At 45.7% G+C, this 12,560-nt stretch overlaps 1 protein-coding gene across 4 annotated transcripts in view; it reads left to right on the forward strand.

Moving 5' to 3' along the window:
* The window catches only part of IQSEC3 (IQ motif and Sec7 domain ArfGEF 3), a 106,089-nt gene that overhangs the window by 79,035 nt on the left and 14,494 nt on the right, over positions 1–12,560 (forward strand). For all 4 annotated transcript variants that reach the window (XM_064458058.1, XM_064458082.1, XM_064458065.1 and 1 more), the window contains exons 6-7: positions 10,588–10,710; positions 11,364–11,530. In XM_064458058.1, coding sequence (XP_064314128.1) covers positions 10,588–10,710; positions 11,364–11,530 — 290 coding nt within the window. The remainder of the gene's footprint in view (positions 1–10,587; positions 10,711–11,363; positions 11,531–12,560) is intronic.

Genomic DNA, 12,560 nt, shown 5'->3' on the forward strand with positions numbered 1-12,560 from the left:
TGCCCTGGCTGCACCAGCAAGCACCCTGTCCTCCATGCACCCCATCCCCAGTCTGCGGGAACTTCACCATTCCCACTCCCTATCAGGCACCTCTCAATGCATTTCCCAGCAATGTGTTTCCCCCCTAATATCAGCAGCCCTTTTGTTTCAGTCTCTCCTCAGAGGGCCTGCGATCACCTAGCAGGAGCTCAGCACTATCAAGTGGTAGGACTAGTGATGCTGGGAGGTTTTGTGGCTGTGAAACTCTGTGACTGGGGTCTCACCCCACCCAGATAAAGTACCTCTGATGCTTTCTGGGAAGTACTGAGAGGTGGAGGCGGAAAAATATCTGCTCCTTACTGTGAGACCAGCAGGGAGCAGCAAATGCTGGCTTCACACCTGGTTCTCTTTCTGTCCAGTTTTGAGATGGGTGGTCTTTTCAGTTTGTCCAACAGCACTACGGGGATAATGAGGTCCTGTTTGTGGTAATGAAGAGGCCTTCATGAAGAAAAATTCTCCTAAGGTTTTATCATTACCACTGCAGTTACAGAGGACTGAGGAACACCCCTACTCCAGAAACACCAACAAGCTGAGCTGTCCCTTTTCTGAACATGATCTCAGGTTTCCTCCCTGCCTGTGTTCAGTGGCTGCCTTTGCTGGATTGTTCCCTTCAATTCTCTCACCTAGACCCTCTCCCAGTCACACAAGCCATGCAATTCTCAGTCTACACCTCTTTACTCTTTCAAGTCTTGCAATTTGAGCTGCAAAACCCTGTGAATACCTGAGACTTATACTACCTCAGCGCTTGCCTATTGCTCTGCCTTCCTCATTGTAACCATTGCTAGCTTGTCAGCCCCCTGTGTTGCAGGAGCAGGGTCTAAAGTGTCGGGAAGGAAAGCATCTTTCCTGTTGTTCTGGGTGTTGTCCAAGATGACAAGCTTTCTTGCAAAGATAGGCCTGGGGAACTAAGATGAGCCTTCGTTTCCTGCTTTGTCTTGAGCTACTTCAGATGAGGGAAAAGGAGAAAGCACAGCTCTCTGTAGGCTAAAAAGGGGACATCAGAAAAAGGAGACACCACCTCTCCCACCCTGAGAACTGCTCAGTGAAAGCAGGGTGAGTTTGAACCAGAGTGTGAACGTGAGGGCTGCCTGCCATGCCAGGTGATGTGACCTGTGTAGTCAGGGGCAACCAGCTCATTCAGAGACCTGTTTCAAGGGATGACCAACACTCAGCTGGGTCTTTCTTTTATTAGGCAGAAACAGAGTTCTTAGTGAGAGCTGCCTTTCCATTAGGCAGGAAGTCCTTTGCACTGGATCCTTTATTATATTCTCCCATTCTCCAAAATGTTCTCTATCTCCCTTGAATTTTGCAGTGGTTTCTCTTGAACCAAGCCAAACAGAAACCCTAAATCCAATACACACAGCACTTCTACTCCAGGGAAAGACTGGAGGATGCCAGTTCAAGAGCCAAATTTGGGTCCAAATTTCAAAATTAATCTCTGCTGCAATTGCTGCTGCTTAATGCTACAGGTACCTCACCTTTGGTCCACCTCTTTTTTTAATATACTATATGGGTATTGATTTGGCCAGCAACAAGACGCATGTTCTCTCCTGTCTCTTCATGCTGAGAGCTACAATTAAAAGTAATTGCCTCTTTTTCTCCAGCAAGCAATGTGTGGGCTGCTTCCCCTGACAGATACTCTGCTGAAGTCCAAATCTAGCCTCTGCACAGACAAGGAAACATCACAATAGCAATAAGCTGGCAGTTCCTTGTAGTCCTAAATTTGGCATAATCCCCGCAAACCACCATATTCTTCTGCCTCACATGTGATTACAAACTCTGTGTCAGCAGCTCCTGGGGACAGTCCCTATTGCAAAGCTGGGTGTCTCCTTCCCAGCCTCAATGCCCAGGAGATGCTATGTTGTGTTTGCCTGTCTTTGCATTTTGCAGGAGGGCCATTAAGGCAGGCGGCCCTATTCCGTCATGCTCATTACTTTCAGTTTCCACTGCACCTTTCAATGTAGCACTCCAAATGTTCAATGAAAGAGTGACCCTGCCATCCTATTTACAGATGTAGAAAGCAAGGCTCAAAGACGGTAACTGAGCTGTTGAGTCTGTGTGTACATGGATGTATCTTGGACATGGACTGTGTGTACACAGACATATATCAAGCAACAGAATCTGGATCTGGGGTTCAAACCTGTGTCTGATCTCTCCAGGCAACATATGATGTTCTTGCTCTAACAATCTGTGCTGTCATCCCCTCTTCACAATAAATTGCTGATTCATCTTCCTTAAAGGCAAAGATAAAAGTAGTCATAAAATATACACAGAATGTTCTAAAATAGGAAGGAAAAACCACACACATTCAGCTGGTTGTAGATGTGCTGTTTGCAGGTACTTTCACTCTCTTCCTGTGTCAGTTCTGAGCTTGGAGATAGCAATGGTTGGTAGATTTTGCAAGCAAATTTTCATCAACTGCTTGTGAGAGCTGGCTGGGCAATGGCTGCACACCCAGCGGTGTGACATGCATGGAAAGAAGGCATTGCCAGGAGAAACTCTGGCCCACGAATATCATAGTGGATATTTTTCGGGTCCATGCTGCAGGAAGAGGAGGGCTGGTAGTCTAGTATAGTGTGCTGGCATTTCCAGCGCACTATAGCTCAAGGGCTAGTCACAACTTCTGAGCTGTTTGTGTGGGAGCAAGAGGAAGCTCAAAGACCTTTTGGCATTCTCATCCAACTCCAATAAAACTAGCTCAGGAACACCGGCACAGACTGGGAGAAGGGACTCTGCAAGGGCTGTCTCACAGTCCCCACATCTACCCACACATAGCAAGCCAGTGTTAGGATACATGGTATTCCCTGGAGAGCACGTGGCAGACAGGGTAGCTCCTACAGTAGCTTCTGCACAATTTGTCCAATTCCACAGTAATTTTTGTGGCTCAAGTGGGCAGAAGAAGAACAGGCACTGCTAGTCCTGGCAAGCTTAAATGCCCAAGCAGGGTGGCCATGAGCAGGCAGTAGTTGTTGAATAGGCACCAACCACCTGCAGTGAGCAAGCCTGTATGCAGGGGGAGATGTCTCCACTCTTTCACATCCCAGACCTGGCCCTGGAGCCTTCCTGGCCCATCCTCTCCCTCCTGAAAGCAATTTCAATTATTTATGCCACTTGCTGTGTTAGTTTAGCTCTCACTCGATGTGAAAACTTGTGTTAGAATTGTGTATTGTAAGCATTGTTTCTATTGCAGTGAGGTTGAATTAACCTAACTGCATAAATAAATAATAGGACAGCTTTTAAAACATCTGCAAAAGTGTTAGCCTCCCTTGTGCGCTTGGAGGTGGGGCAGAGCTGCCCAGGTTACAAACTCCAGACTCAGCTGTAAGTCCAGCCGTAAGTCTATAGTCTGCAAATTTCTCTTGGCTTCCATAGGTATTGAAGCTGTGCTGGCTGACAAACAAGCCAGCCACTGCCTGTTCCTGGTGTCAGGCGACAGGGCTCAGGAGTGCACAGTGGCATTTGGCACTGTGAAGGTAATCCCTCTTTACTGCCCACCTAGTAAATGCAAAACTCCAGAAAAGTGCCATGCTGGTTGCAAAGCCTCTTATGTACATGGATGGGGGTGGGGGGTGGGGGGTGGTGAGTGAGGGTAAGCATAGTATGAGTTTTGAGCACTTTGGTATGCTATTTTACCTTCCCACACCTGCATGCCTAGTGTCTAAATGTCCCTATTCTACCTTTCATCTTCCTACTCTATCTTTCAACCTTTGACTGATTTTCTTGGAACCTAGAAAAGGTGTCTGGATAACTCACAAGTAATTATACATGCTTATATATATTAAAAATGTATGTATTATACATATATATATAGCCAGAGGAATGAGGCAGAGAGCAGGGGATTTTCAACAGTATCTGACTGTAATTGGCACGCATCCTTTAACAGCACTAAACTGCTCAGGTCTATCTGTTTAGGGAGACGCAGTATGTCATTTTCTCTTGCAGAAAAGGCATCAATCTTTAAAAGTACGATTTTTCTCACCTATTGTTAGCCACCACCAAGTTTAGTGTCTTCCATCAATTTATTAATTCCTTTAGTCAACAGAGAGACACAGGTCTCTCAAGAGTGTGTTTTTTCTCCGTGTGGTAGTTTAGGCTGGATATTTAGCTTTTAGGCATTTTATGATACAGAGGATAAATCACATCTGGAACCAGTTTTGAGCATCCCACAGTAACAACTACTCACTGTGATCCAGCATCCCACAGCAAGATCCAGCCACTTCTGGGAATCTGCTTCCACAACCTGTCCTGCAGCCAGCTGGGAGGAGTCACTGGGGACCTACCCCAGGGTTTCAATGTCTACCAGTCCAGGGAATACAGCTGTAGAGAGGTAGCCTGGGCCATTAAGGCAGTGTTCTGGTACCGAGCAGTTATTATCAAATCTACTTGGCATGTACTGCAGAAAGTAATTTTGTTACTTTGGAAAAGTCAGGCCCAAGGCATTGACACCTATTTTTAATATGAGACACATTGTCTCGTTGTTGCATCTTTTCTTCATTCCTTTCCAGAGTATTACATACTCAGATGTATTGTTTATTTCTTTTTGTGCACCCTTCATTCTGTGTGTGTTTGGTCCTTTGTTCTCCTTCATTCATACTTCCCTTCATGTTAGTTCATTCTTCCCCTCTACCTGTTTCTGACTCAGGAACTGCTTCCATTTATAGCTCATTCACGAACAAGATAATGTGAGTGATGCCATGAATAGGCTGTGGATGGAGTCGGCTGTGCTGCTTGTACTGGATGGTTTGTATTCAGTTTGTGGGACTTGGAAGTGAAGAATTGGCTGTCCTGGTGCATTTGCTTTCAGAGGAGAATGGGACAGGGATTCAGGCAGAGGAGACATTGTGGTGAGTCAGGGGCTGGTTGGTGTTAGACTGTAAGATGCTGTTAGACACACTCTCCCTGTGGGTGAGCAGCTCTTCTGCCTGTCAAGTGTGTATTGTCTTTTCTTTCTTTCATGGGAAGTCAGGGAGAGAAAAGCTGCTCTCAGGAGTGTGAGGAACTGGGAGCCCAGCAAAGAGTCTGCCTCTCAGAGAAGTGTTAGATTCCTCTTGGACTGTCAGAGTGAACTTGACAGGTTATCCCAAACTAGCCTCCTTTCCCCTTCTCACTGCGGACATCACAGAGGAACAATAGGGGACTTGCATTACAGGCAGGTTTGAGCAGTACAGTGCTTACAGCTTGTGCTGTGGAGCAATAGATAATGATGTGATGGAAACAGGACAGAGAGAAGAATGTGTTAGGCAGTTCTGACCTCCTGCTGCATGCAGAGCTGTGGCACAGATCAAACTTGTGAACAAGAGCAGCTTTCCCATGCCAGGCTTGCAAAGGCTAAAGGTGCAGCTTGAACCTGCCTAGGTGCCCAGCTGTGGTGCAAGGCATGGTACACTAAGCAATTTCTTGCTTACGAAGGAGTGGATGCCCAAGTGAGTAGCCATGTGAGCTACCAACAACTTTGGGAGGGCATGTAGGTATGACTCAGCCCCAGAAAAAAACAAGCAATACATGTAGTGCAGCATCCTGCAGAAAGGGAAGACTGGTGTGGGCCGTGGTCTCCATTTTAGAGACTACCCTCCCACAGGGAGGGCATGGAGGGCAGGACTGGGACACATGACTGTGCCTGCTGCTGCAAGGAATCAGTGACTTCCGATCACTCTTCTTTCTGTGAGCCTCAGTTAACACGTGCTTGGCAGCCTCCCCTCATGGAGCTGAGCTCTTCCTCTGCAGTCCACCCTAAGCCTGGTTCATCTTCAGAAAGCTCATAGGGTTAGGGAAGCTAAGAAGAGGGAAGTTTTTTATTAATATCTTTGTGCCTTGTGGTTTTAAACTTTCTACCTGGCTGCCTCCCCTCTTGCTCCCTCTCTGAGCATGGGCTGCAGGTTCATTACAAACACTTTTAGTTGCAGCCCAGCTCCTGCTGTATTGCCACCTGAGTGGAAAAGCTAGAAAATAGGTCATTACACTTGGGTGAGCAGATCCCAGCCCCACACCATACAGCTGCTTCCTGCCTTCACTGAACCCTTTCACCACAAGGGTTTTTTTGCCATGCTTAGCCCTGTGCTAAATCCTCGCAGATCTGATGCCACTATGTCCACCCCCTTTTGGGGTCGTCATGCCCTGCAGCCTAGGAGGCAGTGTGGCTACCACAGAGGTAACAGCTGAGCAAAATGATCCAACCAGGAGACCACCCTTTGGTCCTGTCACCTGTCACCTGGTGTGCAATTCTCCACAGTTGTGAGGTGCCTGTCTGTCGAGTGCCTCAGGACAGACCAAGCTCCCCACGTATACAGGTGGCACAGGAGCCCTTAAACTCCATCACCTTGTTTATGAGGCAGGGTGTCAGCACTTTTCCTGCTCACTTCAGCAAAATTATCCAAACATCCGAAGTCCTGTCCCTGCAGGTACTGGGCTAAATGCATCTCTGGATGCACTGCGAGCTCAATTCACGTGTCTCGTTGCAAGTCCGTGGGGAGGAAGGAGTTGAAACAGGAGGAGATTTTATAAAGTGATTACTCTGCCCCTGCTTCGTTATCCTTCAGGCCTCCTGGTGGTCCTGGAATAGGCATCTCACAGGCATTCTGCTGTTTGTGGAAAAATGAACTCGGCACTCGTTTTGGCACATGCACATAAGCTGCTGGTTTATTCCTGGGATGCAGAGCGCCATACGCTCTCAGTTCAACCTTTGTCTCGTACACTGGCAAATCCAGATCTGGGGAGAGACACCCCCCCATGCATGTGATTGCACTGCCTTTTACATTGTAGCTCTGGAGGATGATGAGATCTATGTACTTTTTGCAGTATACTTGCCAGTATATCCTATGTCACCTTCCAGGGTCTCTACCTTGGAAAGAAAAGACCTCCATGCTCTGGTTTCACAAAGAAAAGTTGCATTGCGTTTCAGGGGAGCTCCGACATAGGCACGACAGTGCATTTGGAAAGTTAACAGGAGTCTGTACAGGAATCTGAGGTCAGACAAGGCAGCAAAACTTGTAGCCGCCTAGAAGAGGAGCAGGAACATGGCAGCCCCATAGCACAAAGCTCTTTCGCTCTTTGAAGGGACTTGGCTGTGTCAAGTCTGCTCACAAAAATATCAGACACCTATGATCCACCATTCTTTCTGTCTGTCTAGCAGCAGAAAGTAGCAGCATACCTGATGACTAGGAGCTATTCCTCAGGCCTTTGGCACAGGTCTTGTCAGATAAATCAAATGCCAGCTCAGGCTTACTTTGCTGGGGTCAAACTTTTTCCCAACCTTTCCTTTCTGCTTGGTCAGCTTTTCTCAGGAACCAGGATAGGGAGCACTCTCCTTTAGGCTAAGAGGCGAATGGAAGGAACTCCCAGGAGTTCATCTTATAACTTACAAAGTAAACCTGCATCTGTCAGTACATGAAAGAAACTCTCAAAGGATAAGCTGAGCATAACTCATGTAGCAATACCTGCTTGAGTTTGAAAAGAGCTATAAACAACTGCCTTGTCCTAATAAAGGCTAGATGCTTTCTGTATCAAGGGCAATGACTTTATTATTTGAGATTTGTACATGAAGGGGAGGACATGTTAGAGCAGCCTGTATGGAGGGGAAAAGATTGATCAATGAGGGAGAGAGCAAAAGATACATGATTTAATGCTGGTGGATTGGGGATACTAGTGAGACCAACAGGTCTCACTGGTGCATGCAAGGACTCTGCTTTTATGCATCTGGAAGCAGAAAATAACAGTAAAATCATTGGGGTCACAGCTGAGAAACATCACACATTGGAAAGGATTAAAAAATAATAACAAAAGTCCAACTGCAGAGGTGGTTGCAGCTGTGAACACGATAACGACTAACCAGAGAAAAACTGCCCTTACTATCAAAGATAAATTCCAAGAAGCAGAATGCCTTGATTTCAGCCCAAGGGACATGAGAGTATAAGTGTGAGAAAAATAAAAATAACGAAGGAAGGAGGCAGTGGAGGAAGTTTTTGCTGTTTCCAGAAACCGTTTGTGAATGTTTCTGCAGTCCACCTGTTGAAGAGGGGAAAAAAGATTTCATGTAAGTTTTCCTATGAGATCAGCCCCATTGATTCTCTGCCCTTGCTCCTTGCCAGTTGTTCCTACATTTTGATTATATAGGGTCTGTGCAGGGAAAGAGCCCACATTTCCTAGTTGAGGTTGTAATGACTCCAACCTTAGAAGATACTGAACATTCTATATTCAGCCAGCGCTCTTGATAAGTTATTCTGTGGGTGTTGCTCCACTTAAGCAATGATATCTCAACCCTTGAATCAATAGGGGAATGGAAGAATGGATAGATGTGTCTGAGTATTTGAACCCTGTCCCTCACCCATTTGGGACATGATGCAATAGACTTTTATTATAGCAAGGCTGCACATGGCAGTCAACAGCCTAGCTCACAAAACACTTCCCAACAGCCTACAGCAATCTGCAGCACTATAGAAAACAAGATGAACAGACGCATCTCCAGTTTATCACAGAAAGGAAGAAGAAGAAACTGATGACAGCACACCCCTTTATTAGCAGAGGTTTGTTTGGTAAAATTTCCAGATAATCCTAGGAAATGGAAGGATTTAGAAGAGAGCTAATCCCCTCCCCCTCTATTTTCCCTGTGCCACTCCTCATACAGTTCCAGACAACCTGTCTTGGGGAAAATTTCCTCTTAACCTTAAATTTGGGGTCAGTTTATCCTTTGCAACATGAGAATGCAAACCAAACAATACAGAGGATGAAATAAAGGGGCGGGGGGAGGGGGAGATAGAATTAGCATCCAAGGTATATAGAAGCAGAGAGTATGAAGTCCTTGAATTTTTAATACACTTGTAATGTCAAGGTATGACTGAAGACTAGTAAATTAGTAACTTTGTATTTAAGGAAGGCTTAAAGAAGATGGAATTTTGGCACCTGTGAATTTCTTGTTCTGTCAGATAGAATGTCAGGTTTGAGTATTTATTTATGGGAAAGAATAATGGGAGACAGGAAGGGAAAAGGTACATACCAAAGACAGTGGAGACTAGATTAATTTAATGTCTGTCTTTGTTAAAATAACTGGTTTTCTAGACAAGGGACATGCAGAAGGTAATACTAGACTTCAGCAAAGCATTTGACATGAGAAATTGTTAGATGAGAGTGGAGAGAGAGAAATTAGCAGAGGAATCATAAATGGGGGAGAGAACTGGCTGATGCAGGCATTAGTGCCTACATACTCTGCTGAAGTGGGAAGATGGGCCTAAGGGAGGTTATGAGCAGAGTTTTCTGAGTCTAGTCTTTTGATTAATGCTTGCAGTAATGACCTGGACACAAAAGGTAGGAATATGCTAACAAAATGTGCTGAAGCTGCATGGGGAGGGTGGTGTCATTACAAATAACTAAAATATCATGCAGTAAGAATAAGAACAACTAGATTATTTGACTAATACAGACAGCAAGAACTGTATTAGTAGGTTTTGGAGGCTAACACTAGGACTTTTATAAGCTGAGAATGCTTTAGTGGGAAACAAGAGAGGCAGCATCCCCTTCTTTGGGTGTCTAAATTGGCTGTGGATTACCAGTGTGCAATGCATAAGTGTGAAAGGAAAAGGGATACCAGATGTATGAGGGGAAGGATTTCCAGCAGATAACAGGGAAGCACAGCACTGAAGTATGGTAGAAATGGAAAAGATTGTGTGAAATGGGTAGAAATGTATAAAATGAATAGGGCTTCAGAGAGAATGAATTATTGGGGACTCCTGGTGTTTGACTACACGGGCAGAGTTTTACCCAGCCTTGATGTTACAAGCCAGCTGATGTTGCAATGATATTTCTGTCCCAACAGCTTCCATTTCCTATTTTCTCTGAGCTGGCTCTGGTCTTTAAAGACATAATGAATGTTGTTGCTGCAGTGGTTGAGTGGGGTTGAAGAGTGGTGAAGAAGGTACAGGTTGCAAATGAGGATGAATACTGGACAGAGTGGAAGGTGGGGAGAGGACAAGAGCAGGAACAGCCCAGTGAATAGAGATAAGGATGGATAAGAGGGTAGTGAACAAGTGCATGTGCTGAGAGAAAGGGAGGAATTGTCAATGTATGAAGGATTACCAGATGATAGGAAAGGCAGAAGTAGACAGATCTGTATACATATAGATATTGATATAGATATAGGTGTCTAAATATCTATGTTAATATAGGTGTCTAGATACCTGTATCTATATAGATACAGATAAATATCAATATATATGTACACTTTCTCTGTATATGTACATGTAAATATATATGCTGTATACGGTATGATATGAGATATATGTATCATGGTGTATATATACACACATGTGTGTGTGGGTATATATATACACATGGTTAGGCACAAGAATTGCTCACCTGCTGTAGAATGCAGGAATCACTTGTCTACTTGTCTGAAATTACTGCCCATTTTAAGCATGATCTGGGCAGATGTAGTGATGTCTCAGGGCCTCTCCCATGGTATTTCCCTTGGGGACTGAGCCTTGGCACCACAGCGAAGGAGCCTGCCTGGCATCCCCTGCAGCAGGATGTGCTGATGAAGGCTGTGTCCCCCTCCCACAGCTGCGTGGTGGATGAGATGGACTTCTCAGGCATGGAACTGGATGAAGCCCTGCGGAAATTCCAGGCCCACATCCGTGTGCAGGGGGAGGCACAGAAGGTCGAGCGGCTAATTGAGGCTTTCAGGTAAGAGAATGAGCCCTGCAGCTGCACTGCTGCAACCAGGTAGAAGCACAGAACACACCCAAGGCAGAAAACATGCAGCAGCCATGGAGTGAATGGCCAGGGACCTCCCTTCCAAAGAGGGTGATCATGGAGGGGCTTCTGAAGCACAGAGTCCTCTGTGCCACTGCTGCAGCAGAGCCATGTCCTTGTCATGTGTTCAGTGGCATGAAGGGCACAAAGGGCCAGAGTGGGGCCAGTCCTGACATGTCTGCCAGCAAGGGACTCCCTGTTCATTGGTAACTCACAGGAAGTGCAGCACTGGTGCTTGCAGGGGTGCTGGGTTGCTCCCTTGGTGCATCTAAGCCTTTGCCCTTAGCAAGGCAGGCTGGAGTAGGCACCTCCTATATTATCCTTACATAGTGACGGCAGCCTGAGTGGTCCTCTCTAGACTCACTTGCTCTTTTGGTTCCTGATGATGAGAAGGCTGAAGTTTCAGTGGCCTGCTTCAGCCATTGGTGGGTAAATATGTCTTCAGAGAGCAGTCAGTTCCTTCTCATTTGTATGAGAGTTGGACTGAAAGGAGGAAATTGATCCACTTGTGATGAAGCCATTGCCACCCTGGAGCAGAGGACTCCCATGTTCCATGTTAAGTGTGTGCATCCCTCCTGCTGCAGCCAGAGGTACTGCATGTGTAACCCAGATGTGGTCCAGCAGTTTCACAACCCGGACACCATCTTCATCTTGGCTTTTGCAATCATCCTCCTCAATACGGACATGTACAGCCCCAACATAAAGCCTGACAGGAAGATGATGCTGGAGGACTTCATTCGCAATCTGAGAGGTGAGGGTCCTGCTTTCATTTTTTTTTGCCCTTTTGCTGCTCTAAATTCTGCCTAGGTGAAGGCAGGGAATATCTAGTGGAGCTGCCTTTCTTCAGGGCTGCTGCTGCTCCCTGTGAGTCAGTTGTGGAGGGCCCTTTGAAGTGTCTCCTAGGGTGCTGGGGAAAGGGAAAATCTAAGCTTTGTCTTCTGCAGAAAGCTGTCCAGGTTTCTCAGAAACCAACCATTTTCCTTGAGAGATGGTTTCATCTTTTAATAGATCTCACTGCTTGGAAGCAGTCTTTTGTATTACATTTTCCTATTGTTCAGCTCCATCCTTCTTAGAGTCTGCTGGATTGTGCTAAACAAGCCCTTCCCCTCCTTGCTGCTTTGAATATATGAACAGATTTTCCTTCTATTCAGGATAAATCTTCCCCTTCTTAACTGCTTGCAATTACTTATAGTAACTGTAGGCCTGACAGAGTTCATGCATACATTACCTCTTCACAATTTCTGATACATCAGTTCCCCAAATCAAGTTTCTTCTGTTTTTCAAGGTCAGTCCTTCCCATCTTGGTAATAGGTTGCTAAAAGCACTTTTTCAGATTTAGTCACAACATACTCACATATAGAGCCACTGCCTGCTCCTAATTTTCAGATCTGCTAATGCAGCTTAGTATTGTTTGGCCTTTTTGACAACATCATGTCTAGACAAATTCTTGTCTAATTTCCCAGCCATGTTCACTCCTAGGTCATCCTAGGTTAACCTTCTTCCAAGTTTCTCTTACTGCACATCTGCAATACAGATGAAGCTCCCTCAAAGTTTTTCCAGTGTCAATTCCTGTCTAGATTTTGAACTTCTGTGGGTTCCTTTGACTAGTTTCTTTGTCCTGCCTGCTGTTCAGAAAGTAGTGTCTCAGCCTCCCGCACCTCCCCCAATTTGTCATCTACTTCAGACTGGTATAATGTGATCCTGAGGCCCTCTTTCAAGTTATTTCCTGAGATATTGCATAGGGATGATACCTGCCATCATCCCCTTTGGTATCACAGCTG

This window comes from Phalacrocorax carbo, chromosome 1, assembly GCF_963921805.1.
Source record: "Phalacrocorax carbo chromosome 1, bPhaCar2.1, whole genome shotgun sequence".
Classification (NCBI taxonomy): domain Eukaryota; kingdom Metazoa; phylum Chordata; class Aves; order Suliformes; family Phalacrocoracidae; genus Phalacrocorax; species Phalacrocorax carbo.